The sequence below is a fragment of the Columba livia genome, chromosome 7 (genome assembly GCF_036013475.1).
Source record: "Columba livia isolate bColLiv1 breed racing homer chromosome 7, bColLiv1.pat.W.v2, whole genome shotgun sequence".
In the NCBI taxonomy this organism is placed as follows: domain Eukaryota; kingdom Metazoa; phylum Chordata; class Aves; order Columbiformes; family Columbidae; genus Columba; species Columba livia.
Genome location: NC_088608.1, coordinates 2,406,582 through 2,430,131, shown reverse-complemented (window position 1 = coordinate 2,430,131; position 23,550 = coordinate 2,406,582). Strand labels below are relative to the sequence as shown.

The following is a 23,550-nucleotide window of genomic DNA, read 5'->3' as shown; positions in this document are numbered from 1 at the left end:
TTGTATACGTGGGTACATTAGGAAGTGTGTGTAGAGGAAGTCAGGTGTCTGTGTTATTTCAGTTTACATTTCTCTTGGTTTCATATCTCTTTTCAGCAGTTGGTAAAACTTAACTTTCTTTTTGGGGCAAAGCAATTTTGAACCGACTGTGCGCATCCTGGCTAGCAGAGCTCGGAGTGATGTGATGTGACTAACACTTTTCTAGGAGGAGGAACATTTTTAACATGTCCCTTACTGAGGACTAGGATGGCAGCTGAAAGAACTGGGAAAATAGCTAAATCCTTCGTGGGAGTGCTTGATTTGGATTTATTGTAGGGGTTTTGCTTGTTTGCTTAAAAGCTCTAGAACTGGGCTGAAATACAGGATGCAGGTAGGAGGACGGTGCTGCACTGGCCCCGCAGAGCAGCACACGTGCTGTACGTGGCCAGCGGTGTTTGTCAGCAGTTTGCACAGAAATATTGCTGTCCAGGGGAAGTGGTTTCTTTTACAGCCTCTTGGCTTGTGGTGTCTCATTTTTCTGATGGGATGGTATTAAGAGCCTGAATAACATTAAAGAGAAAGTATATGAGTCATGGGTGATTACTGGTTCCTCCATTTTTCCTAGCAAAAAAGAGTTGTATCACCATTAAAATAGGTATCAGGAGTAAAATTCATCTTCCCAGACCCACTTAAACTAATCAACACACGCATGTGCTCCTCTTAGTAGTGAGTCCATTCCTTCTCTTTCAGCTTCATCTTTTCTTGTGTGTTTTTTATAGTGTTTTGCATTTAGTTGCTAGTAAGTACGTCATCCATCATTAGGGTAGCACACTTGATAAACTTCGTGATGCGGCATTTTTTTCCGCTAGTGCAGTTAAATGAGTGGAAACTTGAGCCATGCTTTTGGCAGAGACAATATGTAAAAACCAACCATCAGGCATCTGCGTATTATAAAAGTACAGGGTTATTTAAAAATGTTTCTAAGGTAATAAAACTCCTGTTGCCACGCAGTGCAAATCACTGGAGTGTGAGCCACAGATATGGGAGTGTTTTCTTGCTAACAAAATGAACTTTCCGACTTTTTAGTGACTGGCCACATTTCAAGGATAATTTAAATCAGTAAGTGAAGCTGCAAAGGAGATAATTAAGCTGATGTGCTCTCCCCAAAGGACAGTTAACCTTTGTATCTTTAGCCCATGCATAGGCATAGTTTCTTGCACTGACATTTTCCAAACTGTTAGCAGGTTTATCTGTTATTCCTTTCCTTAGCCTCTATTTTATTCAGTAACACTGGAGTCATTTGGAGGGACTCGGTGTCTGAGCAACGAATGGCAAAGATCCGAAGTTTTCTTAATTCATAGTGATTTGTTTGTTTTCTTCTTTTTAAATGTGGATTTATTAGAGTAGGTGCCGGGCATCTTTTTCTGCTTGCTTTGCATTTTCTAGGGCAATTGTTTAGGTTCCATTGGAGCTAAGCGCTTTCACAATAACAAAGTGGTGGTGGTTGTTGTTAGAAGGGTTTAAATCTTGTGCTATTTTTGCCTAGAGAGGCAATAACTCGTGAGGCTGCCTGCAGCGAAACAGGCTCGAGATCGGGCTCCCTTCCCACTGAGAACCCTCCTCAGCCCAACAGCCACCCCGATACCTGCTGGTGACCAACATTTCTCCTCCTCCCCTTCCATCCACCCTCAAAAACATATTTGAAAGCGCCATTTGCCTTTCAAGAGGGCTAAGTTTCTATATCTCTACTCCGTTGACATCCTTCATGCTGTGATGCTTGAAATACGGTTTTGTCGGTGGAGTTTAAGGGATGTGGGATGTTCCACAGCAGGTCCCAGGCCAGGGGAAGCTGCGAGGTGACAGCTTACCTAGCAGACCAGTAATGACAGGACTTGGTCTCATCCTAAATCTAAGACCAGTTTCTGGAGCTCCCCTTTCTGGAGGAATCAGAAGAGGCAGAGCTGTGCCTAACTGGGCAGCGGCTGCTGGATTTTGATACAGAAAATTTCAATTCAGGCTTCCAGGTAGGGTTTGAGAGCAAATGGAATTGTGGCATTGCATTTCAGAAAATAAATTGCAAATATCTAGTGGTTTCCCTTTGTGTTACAGAAGGAATTCTGAATCCTTACTGTTGGTTTTAGACCAAACAATCTGACGCCTGTTTTTGTTGCGCAGAGCTAAGACAATTAAGAACACGGTCTCTGTGAACCTGGAGCTGACCGCGGAGGAGTGGAAGAAAAAGTACGAGAAGGAGAAAGACAAAAACAAGAGTCTGAAGAATGTTATCCAGCACCTAGAGCTGGAACTGAACAGGTGGAGAAACGGTACGTACCAGAAAATGGAATGGATATGGGTCTTTGTATTTTTAAGTTATGTATGTTTAAATTTTGCCGTAAATCAAAAATACTAGTTCTAAGTTCACCGTTCAGAGTTGTAGCTCACGCTTCATAATAATAAATGAAAGGTGGAAAAGCAAAAACCAGGGAAGCCAGCAGCAGCCATGCACAGAAGGTATCATTTTAAACTGGCATGAATAGCAGCTGTAGAGAATACAGGAATATCAATAATTTTTAATAATATTGGTAATACTATTAAAGAAGAGGTAGAATTACATTATGTTAATTTTTTTTTAAAGATCTTTGCTCCTCAGGCCTGAGAATCAGTTCTATTATGCTTTAACGTAACTAGATCTTGGGGTTCTTTTTATAATTGAATTTAGCATTGGAAAAATTAGTCCATTAGCACAATGATTAGGAATGTCCTCTGATGAGAATAATCACCACTTGGCTCCTTCTGTTGCTTCTAAGTGGAATTTGTGTTGAGAACAGCCAATTTTCTGTTTAGAAACACAGGGAATTGCTGTTCAGGATGCGTTTTAAGATCAAGTGCTGGTTGGCAGCGGAGGAAGAATATTTCTATGCAGACATACTAAGTAAAGATTCTTTTTTTTATTTAATCTGTTGTCAAATAGGTTTAGCAAACCATCCTTAGTTTTCATTTTTATTTGACATGTTAAGAAAAGCCCAAACAAAGAAAACCAACCCCCCCAAGAAGCAACAAACAAACCAGCCCTCTGATCGCAAATAAACCACCCCTGCTCCACCTTACAGCCTGAAATCCCAGCAAACCCCCAACAGTAAAACACTGCTTCTTTGAATCATCTTTCTCTTCTAAACTGCTTGTCATTCTGCGTGTCCATGCGTCTAACAGTTCAACAGTCTGGAATCCTTGCAAATGTGAAGTATCTAAAGCAAGAACAAATCTGTGATTTAATTATTAGTCACAATTTGGTTTGCGCCGTCACGTCTGGTTTTGAACATCCTGGGTGAAATCACTGCTTAAAAGATAATAACTGACCTTTATGGGTGCAAAAAATCGCTTCTTTCTGTCGGCTGCCTGTGCTGTTTTTTGCTTTTCTGATGAGATCGTTACCTAATGATTGTGCTCCGTGTCTTTCTCTGGAGACTCCAGCCCAGGGAATATTTCCCTTATCAGCACAGCACAATTGCTATGGAGACGGTCGGGCTGCCCGTGGTGCTGAGGAGCGCTGGGGATTTACAACCTGCTCGTGTTCTGCGTCTTTCATTCTGTGTTTGCTGAATGTGATGACTTTAATTTCCTTCCCCTTCTAGAAACATTTCTTTTTTCAGAAATCTTCATATAGATCCTTTCTACATACCGTGCGAACAAGCTTTATAACATGCCGTCTTTATTGTTTGGTCTAAATATACACACACCTCCTCATCCCCTCTGTCTGTCCTGCTTTTCTCATTGGCGTTGCCCAGCAATATATTCAATGCATTTAAAATACTATTGATTTCTTGTCTGACCTTCTGAAATAGCATCATTTGGAAGGGTATTCTGTCAAAAGGGAGCTCTTCACAAATGCAAGTGTCACAGAAATTGCATCTTGAATATGAAATGCAAGATAGATGCATAAATATGTGCTTGGTGTAGCTTGTTCTAGAAATTAGAGAATAATATACAAAATAGAATTATATAATAGCAGAAAATGGGTGTTCCCAGTTGTCCCCGAGGCAGGATTTGTGCAGCCTTGTATGCAAGCGCACAGTTTGGTCAGTGTTTTACAGGTAGGAAGATGTTCTCATCCAAGCATCGCTGTCAAATCCAGGCTCCCCTCCTCCTTTCATTTGTGGTAGTTTGCCATACAAACCTTCTGAGCGACGTGAAATACCACAACAAGATGAAAATGTACAGATCCATTTGGGGATGATCCCGATGGATTCTCTGCAGCCTGAGGAGCGTTTGCCCAGTACACGAGGTCCCACGCCTGGCCCGAGCCCACTTTCCCACTCTGCTCCAGGGAAATGCAACCATGAAAAAGCAATTTACATTTTTTCTCATTAGAAATTGTCACGGAGGCACCCCGTAGGTTAATTTAAGGGACAACAAGGTCCAAAACCAACTTTTATTAAACCGGTGAGAAACAGGGTTTTAGCACTCCAAAAGTGACTTAAATACAGGTTCGGATATCAGTTGAGGAAAATTTTTGAGGCAGCAACTAATACAACAGGCGGTCCACAGTGTGCATGCACGTGGCTTCACTCAAAACAATGCCGGAGCCGTCCCCGAGTCCCAGAGGAGTACACACTTGCCTGAACACGGTGCGGGATTATTTTTAAAGAGATACACGTACTCGTAGTGAGTATGGAAAGTGTGCACTCGCGATTGTGCGAGGGGCTCTTGGTGGCCACTCGCGATTGTGCGAGGAAATAATTTATACACATGCTTGTATTGGGCACGGAAAGTTACGCGTGCAAGTGTGCATGGAAGGAAAATACACTCGCGATTGTGCGAGGAAATAATTTAAAGTACGCGTGCAAATGTGCACGGAAAATTACTCGTGCATATGTGCACGGGAGGAAAATACACTCGCGATTGTGCGAGGATTAATTTTACACGCGCTCACATGGAGCACGGAAACTTATACGTGCATATGTGCACAAAAAGTATAAATATACTCGCAATCCTGCGAGAAGTTTTACTTACACCCGTGGCGGCGAGGCAAGCGGAGTCCCCATCCCGGGGAGGGGGGCTCTTGGCGGTAGCATCTTGCTCGTGCTCCGAGAGACCCGCAATGGGCAATGGGCGGAGTCTCGACGAGAATCCCGTTTTTATCTGATCAGATCTGACTGTAGGCACTCTAGAAGCTTCTCTGCACCCCCCACACTGGCTGTGGGTGCCCCTGAAGCCTCCAAACATCCCCCACACTGGGTGCGGCCCAGTGTGCCTGGCACTCCCTTCTGCTAATGTCCCAGGAGCCAGGGTGCTCCGGGCCAAACAAAAGAAGCTGTTAGCCTCAAGTAGCGGAGAAAGAGGGTGATGTGCCATACTGAAGGAGGGAGGGGGGTTGCATTCTGCCACAGAAATATAAAATATTATATATATATTATCTAAAATAATATATAATAATAAATAATCGAGCCATTAAGGATAGGACAAAAGGTGTTTTTAGTGGAGCACTTTTATAGAGGTTGTGGTACTTGTTTTCATATTACTCTTTTTCATGCTTCAAGCTTGAAAAAATTATCTTCTCTGTTACTTGGTCGTGCTCTTTCATGCCCTGTTTTGTTTTCCTTTGGGGCCTGAATTAGCCTGCCTTTTTGCTTTTTTGATATATTTGTCCCATTTACTTGTTTCCTTGGCAGTAAGATAAATAGTGCCTACACTGTTTTGGCAAGAGGAATGGCTAGTAAAGCTTTAGGAGACTAAAATACTGTAGCTTTTCATAGAAAAGGAGAAAAACCTGTTTGTGCAGAAGGGTTGGATGTAACGTTTGCACACCTCAAGCAGTGGGTGAAGCTTTCAGTGGCTCGCAGAGTCTCACAGTATATTTAATTTTTGGCATGAGCGCCTTGCCCGTCCCTCTTCACTGAACTGCAGCAGCCTCGTAATTGTGACACACGGTGATACCGAAGACAATAATCCCTGGAGAAAATGATCTTGAAAGAAAATGTAAAGGGAGCACATCTTGTTTGCTATGCATAGGCAACATCTGAAAATTGGTGTATGCGCTTTAATTTTAGATGTGACAAAGCAGAAGGTGAATATAATTTTAAATGCAGCTGCCTGGCTTGTTGTCCCGATGCTCCAACAGTTCATTGTGAGGGAGAAAGAGTTGATAAGGCAGTTGGAAATTTGGAGAGGAAGAGACATTTAATGACTTGGTACGGCTTTAGGCTGATAGCCGTATGGGTTTTTTTCCCTCCTTATTTACATTTTTGTTAATCCATGGAGCTAAACTCATCTGTAGCGGGCTTGAGTGAAAGGGGAACCAGAAGTTCAGTGCTTTTAATGGAAGCCAGTCGAACTCTTGCTGCATTTCACATGTTTTGAACCATGGAGTTCATTTTTCTACTGAGTTTGGCCACCTTTCCACACCTACTTTTGCTGTCGTTTGTACGTGTGGCTATTCCCTGCCTTGCACAGCTGCATCTGGCCCTTTGCTTTGCTGAGTCCCTCTCAGCAGCTGTGAAGGACCGTGCTGGGATGTCCATGGTTTTGGGCAACGCTCTCTTGGATTGTAATGAGCACGGACTGTGTGTCTGCAGGAGAAGCGGTGCCTGAAGATGAACAGATCAGCGCAAAGGACCAGAAGAACCTGGAGCCTTGTGATAACACCCCCATTATTGACAACATCACACCGGTTGTTGCCAGCATCTCGACAGAGGAGAAGCAGAAATATGATGACGAGATCGCCAGCCTCTACCGACAGCTGGATGATAAGGTGTGAACGTTTGGTTTGACTCCATTTACTGGGTGTAAATAGAAATGGGTGGGTGTCTCTGTATTTCTTGAGCACTATGAACTGGAAAATGTTCCAAAGTTTGAAATGCTGTCACCTTATAAAACCAGATCGTGTTTTATCGTGTCAGCTGTCTGCCTTTGTTCCCTCTGCACACAGTGTTTGGGGGTGTTCTCCATGAAGCTGGAGTCACATTTGCCTTTCATCTTAAGGGCTCCATACAGGCTTTTCAGCGCTCCTTTTCTTCAGTGATTTCTGCAAATACTGTACTCCCTCAGCAAACTGTATCGTCACCTCAGAGAATGAAAAAGAGGGAGACTGTATCTTAATATTTTCAATATATTTCTTGTGTATCATAATTTTAAAGAAAATAGATGACCATCCCGTGGGTCTCTTTTGCTCATGTTGTTCTAGCTGTGAACACCGCTTGGAGTGCAGGTGCCTTTTAAAATTATTTATTTGCACAGCTTGATATACATCATTGGCACTTAAAGCTATCAGCAAGATATTTACTGAGCACTTGCCATTAATAGCTCTGGCTTGTGTGGAGATAAGAAGTGGGGGGAAGAAGGGCATGCGAAAACCATTGACCGTTATGGGTGAGAACAGCTTAAAAGGCAAAAGTTTTCAGGGTAGCGTTAATCATGAATCAAAACGTGATTTTAACTTTCAATTGTGATTAGCAGGAAAATAAGAGAAAAAAGCCCAGTTTCCTTGTGTGTTAATATGAAAGTTTGACTGTTTCTGAATAACAGGGCAGGGAGTGGGTAGTTGTATTTAAGCCATAACTGATGTGCGTGAGGTGTCTCTGCACAGCCCGGTTGCACACAGCATTCGAAATAACTCTTTAAGGAATTCCAGCTTTGCTGGGACGGAGAATACCTTCCCCATAGCAGTCTCTCTCTCTCAAAAACAAGTCATTTATTTCTCACTTCCCCTCATCAAAAGTAGCAAAGCTCATTGAATTTTTCTTGAGGGAACTGGCAACAGGTTTGTTTTACCTTAGAAAACACAGGAAGCATCATTTAGTGCATCACTGCAGTGCTACAGGAAATGAGAAGGTATTTGATCTCCAAAACAAAACCAAAACGTCACCAGTTATAACTGAATACATTATTGTGTTGTATCTGGGACTATTTTCGTATTAGCAAATGCAGTTGAGGGGTCCAAGTTCTGTGTTGTGGTTTGAGCTTCCTCTTTCATTAACGCAGTTATCGCTGGCTGTAAATTGTAGTTGGTTAATAAACCTGCCTCTAATGATCTCTCTTCAGCTGAAATTTGGGGACAGAGTAAGAGAGAGGGAGGGCGTGTATGTGTTTGTGCATCTATAAGACATCACATATGTCAGCAAAGCCTCCTGCAAGTTACAAGGTGTAACTCTGACCATATCAGTGTCTTGATTACCATCAGGGACTCCTCTGCCTAAGTATAGGAGTATAAATAGCATATATACCAGAGCCAACAGCATGTGTACATTGCTTATACTATATAGCTCTGTGTACTTTTTCTCTCCCCTTGTACCCCTCAAACATGCACAAGGTTTGCTATGGCATTATTCGTGTCTCTTCTCTAGAAAGGGGAAATTAAAGTGACCAAATGAGAACTGCGAAAAGCAACTAAAAATCTCCAACCCTGTTTCATTGCAGGATGATGAAATCAACCAGCAGAGCCAGCTGGCGGAAAAACTAAAGCAACAAATGTTGGATCAAGAGGAGGTAAAAAAGCAAACAAACAAAAAACAAAAACAAACCCACCAATCAAAACCAGACTTACATTTTGCTTGTGAGACCCTTGTTTAGTGGTTCTGTCACAGTTGTTGGCTAAATATGTTCATATTAACCAGATACAATTCAACAGGTAAGAGAAACCTATGTGACAGCTGGGTTTAAACTTCTGATTTCATAATATCCTCAGAAGAGCATTAAGCCTTGCTAACTCCTTATAATAGCATGCTATCCTGCTGGGAGGTGATGCTGGAGGTACCAAGGAAGGAGTGTGGCCAGTATTTTTCAGCTTCAGATGTGTTTTTCGATGTGTCCATATCCTTTCAGTTATCTAGACTATGGACTGTAGGTGGTTACCAGATTTCCTAGTTTGACAGTATAGAAATTACACCTGGTAATAAATTACTGATGTTCATTATTTTGGTGGTTAGAGACAGTACTGTGAGAAATCTGTGAGACTGAAAATTGACTATGGGTACTGCCACGGATTTGCTTTAAAATCTTAGATCTCTGAATTTAAACACTTTATTTCATTGCTTCTGTCCGTAAAATGAGTGTGGTTTTTAAGCTGGGGAATACGAACACTAAACTTACAGTCATTTCCTTATCTATCATTTGTCTAACAGAGGTTTTGAAGATGTAAAATCTGGCAATAACACCAAATTACCAAGTTCCCTGAGTGTTGCTATAATATTTCTTAGAAGATGGTTTTATGCTGGTTTTCAAACTGTGGGGAACTGCAGGAGGACCCCTCAATGAACAATATAATCCTGGTGTGGAGGTTCACTCGTTCTTAGTGTTTCGAAACGTTGGTCTCCCCCAGCTGTCCCAGCCACTTCAGCTGGAGTACAGCAGCATGCTGGCTGCTTTTTTGGGTGTGAAACCTCTCTTGTAGTTGGAAAAATGATTCTGTCCGTGCCTTAATCGAACCTGCAGGAAGGATTTCCAAAGTTCGTCTCCTTAGCCGGGAGAGAACACTGTATGAAATGTCTGTCACTTGTCACTTGTGGCTTACCCGCCACCTTTGGGGACTTGTCCTCGCTGCGGGAATCACCATTTTTATGTTACTCCATGATGAAGCTCTTCATTCACTTGCTGCAACTTCCTTTTGATTACTCTGTGTTACATGCTACCCATGTCCCTGGCTATACAAATGTAACAGAATTTTATGCATTCTCAGCAACATTATTTTCTGATGTGTGTTATTTAGGCCATCTCACTTTGCCCATCTTTTCTACATCAGCGTTCTCATCTGAAGCTTGTTTTTCCCTCTTGTGTCTTATTTTATAAGTGAAGTGCATTCCTTTAATTTGTGTTACATATTTGGGAGCGTGCTGTACGCTGGCTTATTCCCCACCCTCTCTGTTCCATGCTCAATACACATCTGGAAGATGAATCAAGTTTCCAGTGGCCTTACAGACCACTTTTCCCCACTTTTCACACATATTTTAGTCTCACTTTGCTGACTTAATGAAGCCTCCGCAGCTGATATTACACTGCTTGCTCAGCAGGTTTCGCTGCTTCGTCTGAGACACTTGTCCACCTCTTACCTTTGAAAGCCAGTGCGTCAATTTTGTTTTCTTCTTTAAGGGCATTGAATTAGTTTTTCAAGGTTTTGTCTTCCATGTGTGAGCTTCACCTGCTCTGTGGGAGCGATTCTTGGAGCCCGTGATTAGCTCCATGATACAGATGTGCTGCAGAGCAGCTGCCTCACTCCGCTTCCCTCTGATTAACCAGAGTGCTTTTTTCTGCTTGATTAATATAGCAGATTAATTATAAATCTCAGGCCTGCCACAGATGATATGTGCCGATACCGCTATCTTTTGGTACATTTTCACCACCGGCTGTTTCTTAGGGTTTGTATTTGGGGGGCTTGTGAATCTTCCACTCTTCATCTTTTGTGCTGTGAACAGATCCACAAAGTGCTGCAGCCACCGTCTCCTTCCCTTTGTTGACAACCGATCAGTATAACGTGTTATCAATAGCTCTTTGAAATCTTGATGGTGTATTTTTCCACATTGTATCAACAAGAATCTTCTGGGGAGCTGTGTTGATGCTCTAGGTGATATGTAACACTTCCCTTTACTCGAAGGCACAGTAATATTCACACAGAAATTTTCTCAAGTAAATGTAAATAATAGTTCCATCTGTGTTTAGTAGAAAGATTATTTTAAGCTATTTTGTTGTTTAAATATTTACATGCCATCTGGCTTTGGCAATTCAGTGGGTTTTTCCGTAACGTGAGTGCACTTCTGAGGCTGCAGCATTTCCAGTGAGGAACATTTCCCTTACATCCGAATCCTCCCTTCGCCACTTTGGGCATGTGCCAGTGCCTGAAGCTGCCGGCTTGGCTTCCCATTTCCCATTAGCGCTCGGAGCAAAACAACCCAGTGTCTTCTCTGAAGTGTCTCCTTTTAGGTGCTCCTTTTTGGAGAAATGTTTCTGTTTAGCTTGGGGTGTCACACTGAACTTCTTGATGGCCTGGGAGGCGCGGGCAGTGGTGGGGCAGGCCAGGAGTCCACCAGTAGTGCAGATTTTGTTCTGCTGTCCAAGAAAGCTGCACTACAGCAATATTTTACTAATCCATGCGTAGGAAGGCTTGGAAATCAGCAGTTTTGTGAATGAGTGTCCAGTCTTTGTTGTTAGGATGACCTGGGAGCATGAATGCCTTCTTGTAGCTCATGCGCTAAATTTTGTATGTTATTGCTCTATATTTTATGTTTTTATGCTATGGTCTGATGTTGTTCTTCTCAAAAGTATTTTATTGGCAATAAATGTTAGGTGGCACCTTTTATTTATTTATTTTCACGTCATTCTGCAGTATATGACTGCTGTTGAGTCTGGTTTTGTGCTAAGAACATGATAGCTGAAACTTGGAGCCTTTAAGACCTGTAAGGAGTAGTGCAGGGGCAAGGAAGAGGAGACAACCAGCACTGTCACCGAAACTTCAGCATCTCTCCTAGTAGCACCCAAAGAGCACATTTAATAAGTTTTACAAATCAGAAATACTCACTAGTAGGTGTGAAATCTGTATTTTCTTCTTCAGTTGGTGTTTTGCCTGGCAAATATAAGCAGCTAATCTGTCTGCAGCATCGTGCTTCAGATGATAACTAAGAATAATCATCATAGGTTTTCTTATCAAAATAGCCCTCTAATGCCACAGGATCTTTGAGGCTGCCTCAGAGAGCCCTTTCACTTGGTTCAGTTCAAAGCCGTGAGTCCGTGTTTAAACATTTTACTTTGTGGTATTTTTTGGTCCTAGATGCAGCTTTGGATTGAGGGCAGAAAATTTATTTTGAGCTATGATACTGTTTAAAATCAGTTTCTCTGCTTCAGTCTTGTGTCATAATAGGATTTGATTAAGATTTTTCTTTTCATTGAGGTTTAGAGCTTTTTTGTTCCCTTCCAATACTTTAATGCTGAAAGTGATGCTGTTTCTGGTAGAGGAGCAGGATTTCTTCTTTCTGTCTCTCTTTGTCTGTTCTTGCCCTTTTCAATGTTACTTTTGAATGAGTTCTTGGGTGACCTAACGCCTCTGTGATATCTGGTTTCCAGCTTTTGGCCTCCACTAGGAGAGATTATGAGAAGATTCAAGAGGAGCTGACCCGTCTTCAGATTGAGAACGAAGCAGCGAAAGACGAAGTGAAAGAGGTCCTGCAGGCCCTGGAAGAGTTAGCTGTCAATTATGACCAGAAATCCCAAGAAGTGGAGGACAAAACAAGAACCAACGAGCAGCTGGCTGACGAGCTGGCACAGAAGAGTGTAAGAGCAAGGGGTTTATAGTCCTGGTTCCCTCCGCACCCCCAACTCTGCATTTCCGCTCAAGATTTCCATAGGGGCTCCCAAAGAACTGCCATCTCAGGAATCTTTCACAATATGTTGTTATGTAGGTTAAAAATTAGAATAGCAGGGAAGCTGTTAAAAGATCCCTATTTGCCAATGCTACCCTCTCTCTTCTATCTTAATTAAACGATAAAATGAAGGGAATTCACAAGCTGCTCTATGGGAGCTGATGGCAGATTGCGGCTCTGTTGCAACCTCTGTATTTTGCACAGCAGAGCAGCAACTGAACTGAATGTGAGAACTGGCCATTCTGTGTTTTGGTTATTGAAAAACTGTATCATGCCAAGAAAGAGGTGAAAATCTGCTTTGTGCAAATTGCAGCATTTTGTGTTTTTCTGGACTCTGCACCGTGGAGCAGCAATTTTGTACAGTCAGGAGATTTCAAGGAAGGAATCGGAAAAAATCAGCTTTTTCAGCTTACGTGTACTGATCTAAGTAAAAAATCTGATCTGAGAAAAATCAAGATTGGCTTACTAGCTTAATACACCCTTAATTCCTTACACAAACTGAGGAAGCTGTTGTTGACAGGTCTGTTTTCAAGGAAGACTTCATCATCCACTTCAGTAAAACAGATTACCATGAAATCCATTTGAAAAAAATGAGTTTTATATCCTTCTATATATGTTTGTCTGTGATTAACCTTTGACATGTGTTATGCAAATAAGATTCCTAGAGGATTTACATTTCCATTCAGTAGATCTAAAGCAGTGAGTTGTGAAAGTGGATTATGGCAAAGGGGAATTGTTAGCGTCAGTACGTTGATCCAATACGAATGTTGAGGGAGATACAAGACAATACTGTGTAATGGATCTTGGAGAGGAACTGATGCCCTGTCTGCAGAGGGGTGACTTTTGCTGTTCAACCTTTCCAGAGTGCCCTGACAGCAACGCAGAGGGAGCTGGGCCAGTTGCAGGAGCTCAGTAACCACCAGAAGAAGAGGGCTACGGAAATCTTGAACTTGCTGCTGAAGGACCTGGGAGAGATTGGAGGAATCATTGGCACTAACGACGTTAAAACAGTAAGTTGGCTATTTTTACTGCATGACCCTCCAGCTCCTGCAGTACCAAAATACTTGGGGTGTAAAGTGTGTGATACAGGTTCCTCCTCCCAGGACGCTGCTGTTTAAATACCAAGGAGATCTTTGTCAGGGTCAGAGATGTGTCTGTGCACACAATTACCACATTTATTCCCAGCTTGGTGTTTGAGGCCAGACTGATGCAGCCCATCTGTGTATCGATGCATTTATTAATGGGGGGTGGCTGAGTTTCCCCCAGAATAATACACATGTAGCCCTCCTCCTTCATTAACTGGCATGACGCAGAGCCTGAAGAATCTTTACTGGGGAGATGTGGCTTCTGGGCAGCTACTTTTTTGTTTGAAGTTTGTCCTAAAACTGTGCTGTAGCTGAACAGTTCTCAAAGCCACAGGTCTGTACTGATGGCTGCCTGGGGCCCCCGCATGAAAAAATCGGCATGGAAGTTGTGTTTTGTGCATTCTGGTGTGTATTGCCTTGCGACGGTGACTGGTGTCTTCAGAGCCCACACTTCCATGTGTGTTTCTGAACATAAGATGCTTTAAATGTACTGATTCCCAGCATTGGTAAATTTGTGCTAGATACCACATAAACATTTACATGATGGTAGGACCAGCTTAACTTTTGTGTATTGACCAATGGCCTTTCTAGGTGAAAAATTGCAGAGGATCATTTTCCTCTGAGGTAAGAAGGTGAGAAGGGGGGTGAAGGTGGCTGAAGCAGCAGAAGCCTTGGTATCTGAACGTGCCTGGAGCTGGTGCAAATTTTAGCCAGCTTTGCTTTGAAATTTCTCTGGCTCTTGAGTGTAAAGGAGGGAGCGACTCACTTTGTCACACGTCTCATGTTGTAGATGAACAACATGCAAAGCCTCAGACAAGCTTTTTGTATAGTCGTTGCTAAATGGCACATCTCTGATGGCAGCTTTTCATGGCCCAGAAAATCTTGCTGGTGATTTTAAAAGGACAGATAAGATGCCATTAGCACCACCTGAAAAAGAGCAATTGCTAAAACTGGTTAAGAAATGAATTGTCAAACTGTATGTCTCTTACTTGCAATGCACTCCATTTTCTTGCTTTTCCTTCACTTCTCAGTTTTTGAGCACCGATCTTTCCTGAACTTTTTCAGAGGTCAAATGTAAAAGTAAGTGCAGCTCGAGACTCAGAGCGTTGTTGATATTCTGCTAAAGCCCAGCAGATGCTCTTGCTGCAGAGGCCACCAGCCCAGGTGCCAGACCAGACCAGACCTTGCTAGATGTTACAGCAACCTCTGGTGGCCGTTGTCATAGGAACTATGGACATAGGACAAAATCTTTGAAAATGGAGGTGGAGTATGTTAGATACAAGTTTTTATAGTAACCAGGATGTCAGCATTTTACAGGACAGCTGTCAGTGTAAATAAGGCCAGATTGAGAAGCTTTTAGAAGAATAATTTCAAATTTGTTGGCAATCAGCATCTTCTCAAAGTGTGTTTAATTTCAGACCAGACTGAGGATTTTGGAAGCATTTTTTAGGCTGTTGGGAGAAGCTCCAGCACGTGTTCTCTTCCCGTGGTGCTGGGAAAAAGGCAAAATGCAGATGAAGTTGCCAGCCTTGTGCTTCTCAAGGAGAATCTTCACAGCTTGTCAGTGGGTTACATGAATTAAGTAGCTGAAGAAAAAATCATTAAGAGAAGACATGCAAGTAAAAGTCAGCACATTAAACCAGAGAAGGATATGATGTGTAAGTAGAATGATATTAATATTTAGAATGAGAGCAGTTACTTCCCTCTTGCCAGGTGAGATTGCCAGACCCATGTCTGTATAACAACTCCTTACTGAAGAAGCACAACCCTTCAAGAGGAGATTTCTTTAAGGAATACTCTGAAAATGCTCCTCAGCTTTCAGCTGCTTGAAAGAAGGAAAGTTTCCTGTGCTGGCGACATGAGAAGGTTTCTCCAAAACATGCTCTTTACATGATGGTGGGCTTGATTACTCTAGATATTGAACCACTAAACTTACGAAGCCCACTGTGTGTGCAAGCCTTAATTTCTCACTTTTGAGGCTTATCAGGGAAGAAACAGAGTGGTACAACATGTTTAAAGGTGACCTGAAGGTCTGTGGTTATTCTTTGAGTGCTGCTGTGCTTTCACAGAGGCTTTCTAGCTCTAGACTAGAGTTTCACAGCAGGAAAAGAGCTTTGCGTTGACTTACCTGTAGGAACCACACCTTAAAGATCTCAATCTTGTGTGTGTTTAGTTAGCAGATGTGAACGGGGTGATTGAGGAGGAGTTCACCATGGCACGGCTTTACATCAGCAAGATGAAATCTGAGGTGAAGTCTCTGGTGAACCGCAGCAAACAGCTGGAGAGCGCCCAGATAGACTCCAACAGGAAGATGAACGCCAGCGAGAGGGAGCTCGCAGCTTGCCAGCTCCTCATTTCACAGGTGTGTTTGTTCCTTCCTTGGCCCTTTGCAGCAAGGTTTGACTTTCTCAGCCCCCTTCCTCATGAAATGTGTGTGCTGGGAGTGAGAAATTAGAATTCAGGGTGCAGAGGGCATTTCTCCTGTCTGTTTTGTTGTTTTTCTTTTCTTTCTCTCTTCTCCCATTCCTCCCCCTCAATGTTTTTCAGCACATTCTGTGGCAAAATCCTGTCCTGCTGTCAATCTCGAAATGTTTTCTATGGCGTAATACTGAAAGTCCTCCTTGAATTGGATTTTCTCAGCGTGCATTTGTATCTTGTACCGTCACTTTAAAAGCAACCTGAGAAAAGAAGCAGTGATTGTGTGGTTCACTAGCAAGACATTCAGAGAGCCCCCTGTACCTGGTCTGCTCATATGCTAACAAGATAACTAGGCAGCAATATATAAAATAATATGTTATGGAAAATATTACCATGTAAGCTAGAAATCTAGATGGTAGGAAGGCTTCACAGTGGGCGGCAGTGACAAGCGGTGACGCTTGCTGCAGAGGACGTAACTGCTTTGAAGTGGACACGTGAAGGGCAGGAGACAATAGAGTTTACTATATTTCATTTGCTACCAGTTAGTGTAACAACACCTGGAACAAGGATAGCTTCTTGTTCTGCAGCACAATGCCTTAATTAAGTTCTGCTTAATAAAGCTGTAGCTGTAAGACTGCTTCTTAATATTAAGGGGAGGCTGGAGTCCTGATGGTATTGGCTGTCCAGAGATGTCAGGTAAAAACTATATTTATCAACTTGTCTTAAAGTAGATCCTGGTTTGGCACGGGCACTGAAGGAAGTCATCCTGCCAGCCTGTGCTGCTCCCTTTCCTTGGGAACTTAGACTAGTAAAGCAGATGAAGGCTTGCCTCACAAAGCAGCTGTATGCACGCTTCAGCAGCGACGCTGAGCTGGAAATAGAGCTTTAGACATGAGGAAGAAATTTTTGACACTGAGGGTGGTGAGGACTTGGCCCAGGTTGACCAGAGAGGTGGTAGATGAACCATCCCTGGAGACATCCCAGGCCAGGCTGGACGGGGCTCTGAGCAACCTGAGCTGGTGAAGATGTCCCTGCTCGTGGCAGGGGGGGCACTGGGGGAGCTTTGAGGTCCCTTCAACCCAAACTGTTCTGTGAGTAAAGGTCTTGGCAGCTGGTGGTGGGACAGTCTCTTTCAGCCATCACGTTGCCTTACGCTGTCCCGGTGAGGAAGTGAGCAGAAGGCAGCCAGGCTGCTCTGTGGGGTTGGTGTTTGCCCTCTTTGAGTGTGGTCACTCTGGAATCACAGAGAGCTTCAATCCTCAGAGCTTGTCACAAGCGAGCCCTGCTGTCCTCTGTACCTACTTACAGAGAGGAGAATGGAGGTTTGGGATTTGAGGCTTATCCTTGTGGAAAGAGGAAATATAAGAGACAAGACTGCAAAGCCAGTTGAATCTGAACTGTGGTCAGACATGGTCAGTGGTCTAGAAACTTCTCTCAGAAGAGCTGTTTCGTTGGCCAGGAACACTGTCGGTTCACCAAGGGGCATGTACATGACTGTAGTCCATCGATCTACAAGTTTCTGGTGCTTTCGAGGGAGGGGAGGTGTACCTGCCACAGCTACTAAGCGTGACCTTTCAAAACACGGCCTCTTTTGGTCTGTTAGCTCCTTCTCAGATCGTTTGCTGTATCCTAGTCATCAGGTCTGGATGTGGAGAGCTTCCTATTTTACCTCCTCTGTGTAGAGGAGTACATGAGTTCTTAGGTAACAAGCTGTGGTACTCGCTTCTCATTGCTGTCCCCCGTGTCTTTAAAGCATGAAGCAAAGATCAAGTCCCTTACAGACTACATGCAAAATATGGAGCAGAAGAGAAGGCAGCTGGAAGAGTCCCAGGACTCTCTCAATGAAGAACTTGCCAAGTTACGTGCTCAAGGTACAACACTGGGTCTTGTGGTCATCATTTCTTCTACCAGCTGTATCTGAGAAAATTCAGTATTGGCTGAAGTATCACCTGTACAGTACACAACATTTTATTGTCTGCTTAGGATTTTGTGGTGAACACATAAAATTGTGATCCAGAATATTTAACAGATTGCATTTCCTTATGTTGCATTTCAGATAAAACCAGAATTATCCCTTTCAGCCCAGTCCATTCACAGAATACAGAGAAACTTAATTTTTCCAAGGAATCAAAAACTTTGTGACGCGCGTAACCTTAAGTTTTAATGACATAAGAAAGAATAATAATAATAATAATAATAATAATAATAATAATAATAATAAACCTTTAGCAAAACAGCACCAATCGATCTTGCTAAATCTCTGTTCTGTAAAATTCTTGGATATCCATCTAATTTCAGTTGCCCCCTGCCCCATTCAAAAGGAAGCTGCTTCCCTTAGGATCGAGTAAAAGCATCCAGCTGACTTCATTTTAAGAATTGCTGCTTTACCCCCCTTCTGATTTAATGTAGGAAATGTATATCAAAAGCAGTTCTTGTAGCATTGCTGAGCTCCCGTTTTGTGTTCAATTACAATGTGGTGGGTGGTCTGAAAACAATGTGGGTTGTTATAGAGGAAAAGAAGGTTTGGGCAGTATGGTCACAGGTTGGGTACTGCAAACCATGGCTGTGTCTGCCCCTCCAAACCCATTTCCCCTGCAAAAGCAGGAACTGGTTTGTTATGCTTTTTTTTTAAATGGCTGGATAAAACATGTCCTGGAACTGTGCGCTTAATCCCCAATTGTCTCCCATTTTAAACAGAAAAAATGCACGAAGTCAGCTTCAAGGATAAGGAGAAGGAGCATCTGACCCGGCTTCAGGACGCGGAGGAGATGAAGGTAACGTGGCGTGCGGCAATTCTAGAAGGCATTTCTCAGTAACATTGTTCATTAGGCTGATAATTAGGGTGTAATTTTGTCTCCCTTCACACGTTATGTGCTTTTAGAAAACACTTTCGGCCTCTGTCAGAATTGCCAGGTTCTGTTAGAAAATCCGACCTCATGTAATTGAGTGACCTTTGGGAAATTAGAGAACTTGCTGCTATTGAGGTTGTTGACCAGATGATGGCAAAAAGTAAGTTAGAGCTTGAATATCTGAGGTGAGTTTGTCCTCTGAGCAGCTTGTAAGCTGAGCCGACTTCAAAGAGCAGAGAGGTTCAGTGGCCTGTGTTCATTTGGGTTCCTCAGATCCCGAATGGAGAAGCGAAATATAAGAGCCAGTATATTGCATCCATCCTCGAGAACAGTTTTGTTATATACAACTGAAAAATGATACCGATTCACCTCTATGTTACTTCAATTTTTTGCCAGTGGAACTCTGCTGAAAGTCAATTTGCTAAGTAGTGAATCAGACTATTGGGGCTAATGTAATTTAGGGACTAAAATTTGATAAAATAGAGGCCAGACCACTTTCCCAAATTGTTTCGCAAGAATTCTGACTGTGTCCTAGAAATAATAATGAAATAAAAACCCGTTTTCTGATATTTTCCTCTTCCTTTCGATGCAACGAAGAAATGTTAGGAGAGAGTGTGTGAGTTGTGTTTCCGATGGGGTTGCAAATTGCATAAAAGGAAAAATATAATTTTACAAGGATAATGATAGAGGTTTTTCAGCCTCAGAACTTTTACCTCCATTATAAAAAGTATAAGCTATTAAAATAGTTGCACAATTATTCCTTACGGTTGGAAGAAAATAAGGAAGTATTTTATTAGCAATCTAAAGGATACATTGAGTTTTTCTTACCAGTTGAGATACACCTAATCCCAGAAGCTAGAAAATAGGGCTGTGGATAAACAGTTCTCAGAGAGGGGGAGGCTGTTTCGGGTTTTTTTCTGTCTCGGGTATAGCTGTAAATGTATTTTCTCGGTGAATAAGCAGGTGAATAAAGTGGGTTTGTGTCTCACGTCTGGCTCTGTTTGCGCTCCGCAGAAGGCCCTGGAGCAGCAGATGGAGAGTCACAGGGAAGCCCACCAGAAGCAGCTGTCCAGGCTGAGGGATGAAATTGAAGAGAAGCAGAAAATAATTGATGAAATCAGAGAGTATGTTCACTCGCTCCATCACTTTCTCTGTCCCTGGCCTGTTCTGTGACACTGGAGGGATGGTTTGGGGTCGGTTTTGTTAGTTTTAATGGTGTCTAGATACTTCAGAGTCTTACACAAAGTAATGTCCTTACATTCAACAGCCAACTCTCTAATTATTTTGCAGAGTGGATTATAGTGCCTTGTTCTTTATGGTGGAGCTTTAACAAGTCCATAAAGTTACAGAGAGGGAAAAGAAAGAATAATGTTACACTTGCAGTTCAGTATTTAAAAGAAGGTTGGAAGAGAACGGATTGTAAAAGATAAAGGTTTTGAGGGCCTCTTGTAGCTACTAGTCCTGCCGCAGACTTTCTGCGAGTCTGGCTGACTCGAATGTGTCCCATTTTCACACCCTTAATATTTCTTCCTGACACAGCAACGTGAGTCTGTCAGATACTCCAGCCCTTGAAAAACGGAGTTCTTTGCTGCCGTTCTCTTCTTTTGGTCAGCGTTCATTAAATCCAGGCAATCCTGGTGTACTGTTCATTCTTTCATCGTATTTATTGTGTGGCCAAAGACTAATTATAGGGAAATGAGAAACATAAGGAAGCAGGGCAGAAAGATTGCAAGAACCGTCCGTGTCCTTTACGATAAAGGACGCAAGCCACTCTATTTATTTCTTAGGTATTTTTACATAAAATCTATTGTTCTTCAGATTCTTTATACTTAATTTCTTTCAGAATTTTTCAGTAAAGAGTTACAGCTTTACTGTCTCTATCTAACCCTGTTTTGGCTATGGAGATTTGCCCAGCCTTGTTTATGGGGTTCAGGACTGAGCTGTACTGATTTTTTTCTCCCTCATTCCAGTATGAATCAGAAATTGCAACTGGAACAAGAGAAACTGAGCGCTGATTATGATAAATTAAAAATTGAGGACCAGGAAAGAGAAATGAAACTGGAAAAGCTCATGTAAGTCAACAGTTTTCTCATCTGGTGTCCTTGAATATAGTGGCTTTAAATGTGTCCACAGGAAACGTCCAACTGAGAAGCACTTGTGTTGAAATATTCATGCTGAAAATAACATTTCAGTAGCAAAGCCAATGTACAGTACTAAAATGATTACCAGTTCCTCCGTATTTTTACATCAAAGGGTCCTTATTAGTGGATTTGATACTTTCTGGAAAATATTTTTTTAAAATTTTATATAGAGAGATTTTTAGAGCTTTGACTGTATTAAATATTATAAAAAGTTTTAAATCTTCCATGTATTCCCGCACAGCAAAAACAGGCAAGAAAGAAGTTGGGGTTTGGGATGTGGGCTGGTAATAAATCAGATATCTGAGTCAAAGCTTTTCCTGAAAATGAGACAGAAAAATGTCACGTGTGCACACAAAATCTGGAGATGATGGCTCAGCCATTGCCTGTGAGAAGGCTGCATATCTGGGACAGCCAGAAGTGTCATTACAGAGGCAGAGAGACGCACAATTCGCTCACATCTGCAGATGTTCTACTCAAACTGAATGTCGATTGATTCTCTTCTATGACTTCAGCGTTTTTGATTTGTGTTTAATTTGTGATCTTTCTAGAATGCTTAATGATAAAAGAGAACAAGCAAGAGAAGATCTTAAGGGGCTGGAGGAAACAGTGGTATGTCTTAGTTAGCCTTTTTTGAGCTTTTTCCCCCTAGGTCTTAATCACCGGCGTGTTATCAAACACTTGTATCTGTGCCCGAGATTACTAGTTTATATCACAATAGGATAAATTTGTCCATTTTGCCAAATAGTGAAGTTGAATTTTAAAATTTAATAGTAAATGCCATTATTGTTGCCTGCTCTGAATAAGCTCTTAATCACTGTTAAGTCTATTGGTACTGTGTCCTTGTTCCTTTAAATCACCTGAAATAACCAGCGTACAGAATAGCGTAGCCACAGGTAGGTGACACGTACCTGCCGCTAATTTGGCCAGTGTAACAACTTACAAAGAAATACGATAATATGCATGTGATGTTAAAAATGCGATCTGCGATGGGTGCCTTCAGGCTTGAAGCTGGTGCTGCACGGTTTTGTTAGAAGCTTCATTTTCAGCTGTCTGTAAAACAGGCAGTATTGCTCAAAGATCTCAGAAGCTGGTCTAAACCACACCTGGTTTAGGAGCATCACAGAGTGATTTTTGCTAGTGTTGCAAGGGTTTTAAACTCAAAATCAGTGTTTGCTCCTGTGTGTGATGCTTTAAAAAATAAGCTTAGCGTGGCCTCAGGATCCATTAGAGTTCATTACAAAGAATCTAAAGCTGAACTATTCAGGTCCTTTCAGCTTTGGCCCCTGATGGCTCACCCATAGACCTTGTTAAAATAAACCCCTGCAAAGGAGAGATGTACCCAGCCTTTCTGATATGAACTGTACTCATCACATACTTACAGAGCTTGCGTGTAGACTCGATTTTCTGTGTACGCTGAATGAGTCAAGGCCGCTGGAGATCAGGGTTAGGCAGCACCGCACCGTCAGCTTGCAGAAACCCAGATGGGATTATTTTTTTAAGTTTCTAGTCAGTTTTGCCTTTTTCTTTTGAGAGATAAAGACAAAAAAATCAAGTTCAAAAGCTTGGAGTTGTGGTGGAGCTTATTGAGCAATTCATTTAAATTGCAGGATGTGCGTGGATAAGCATAAAAGCTCTTTGGTGAGGAACAGCGTGGGCTGCATATACCTACAGGCAGGCACATCTCTATAAGTAAATCACCATAAAGTCGTATTAGCGACTCAAACCTGTGGAGAATTTTTACACCAGACTATCTACTCCCTCTTACTGGTTTGTGCCTTTTTGTTTTGATTCCAGGCAAGAGAACTTCAGACTCTTCACAACCTCCGTAAACTGTTTGTGCAAGATCTCACTACCCGCGTTAAAAAAGTAAGACTATACCTTTTTAAAGCCAAGTCTTTTCTTTTTTGCAATAGTGAGATTTGCTGGAAGCTTTTAGTGCATGTTGCTACAAAACGGGATGTTTTCCTTGTCAATAACAGTTGAGTAAGAAGATTAAAACTGTTCTGATGTTTATCAATTTTAATTCGGTGCCAGTTTGTTAAGGACAAGTCTTGGTGGTTAAGCAAAATGAACCAATCCAGTTCAGTTCAGTTACAAAATTCTCAAAGATGGTATTAATGGGTACCAGAAATTATTCAATATAACTTGCAGTAACTTATGCGAGACTGAATGCTGCGGCCCTTTCTTTCTATGGGCTTGTGACTACTCAGCCTTTTCCTGGAAAAAATATAGTTTGGCAGAAATTAATGTATTTGTAACTGTTGAAGAAGGTTGAAAACCCGTATTACGTAAAAATGCCTCCCAGGAATGGAAAAAAGAAGGAAAAAGGGTTTTCTCCAAGAAAATCTATGATTTTCCTGTTCAAGATCCCACCATAACTGTTCACTAGGAATAGTTTATCTTTTGCATAGCCGTGAATGTGGCTCTTAAATATCAAATGAACAGGTAAGATAAATTCTCTTTCTTTGGGGCTCTGGAAGACTTTTCTGCCTTTGGGAAGCTTAAATTGACAAAAGGCTTGAGCTTCCTCTTGAGTTTGTGGCCGGCTTTGCTGAGCGCTGCCACTCTCTGTGCAGAGTGTTGAACTTGACAGCGACGACGGAGGTGGAAGCGCCGCACAGAAGCAGAAGATTTCCTTTCTTGAGAACAACCTGGAACAGCTTACAAAGGTTCACAAACAGGTAGGGGCTCCACTGCCTTCCTTCTCTTGCCTTAAAAAAAACCCTAAAATTACTGT

General features: G+C 42.2%; 1 protein-coding gene across 1 annotated transcript in view; it reads left to right on the top strand.

Moving 5' to 3' along the window:
• KIF5C (kinesin family member 5C) overlaps positions 1 to 23,550 on the top strand; it is a 76,220-nt gene that overhangs the window by 42,485 nt on the left and 10,185 nt on the right. The window contains exons 11-23 of the mRNA XM_065070220.1: positions 2,155 to 2,303; positions 6,552 to 6,727; positions 8,392 to 8,460; positions 12,025 to 12,231; positions 13,184 to 13,330; positions 15,579 to 15,767; positions 17,577 to 17,694; positions 18,521 to 18,597; positions 19,687 to 19,796; positions 20,643 to 20,744; positions 21,362 to 21,422; positions 22,608 to 22,679; positions 23,390 to 23,494. Coding sequence (XP_064926292.1) covers positions 2,155 to 2,303; positions 6,552 to 6,727; positions 8,392 to 8,460; positions 12,025 to 12,231; positions 13,184 to 13,330; positions 15,579 to 15,767; positions 17,577 to 17,694; positions 18,521 to 18,597; positions 19,687 to 19,796; positions 20,643 to 20,744; positions 21,362 to 21,422; positions 22,608 to 22,679; positions 23,390 to 23,494 — 1,582 coding nt within the window. The remainder of the gene's footprint in view (positions 1 to 2,154; positions 2,304 to 6,551; positions 6,728 to 8,391; positions 8,461 to 12,024; positions 12,232 to 13,183; positions 13,331 to 15,578; positions 15,768 to 17,576; positions 17,695 to 18,520; positions 18,598 to 19,686; positions 19,797 to 20,642; positions 20,745 to 21,361; positions 21,423 to 22,607; positions 22,680 to 23,389; positions 23,495 to 23,550) is intronic.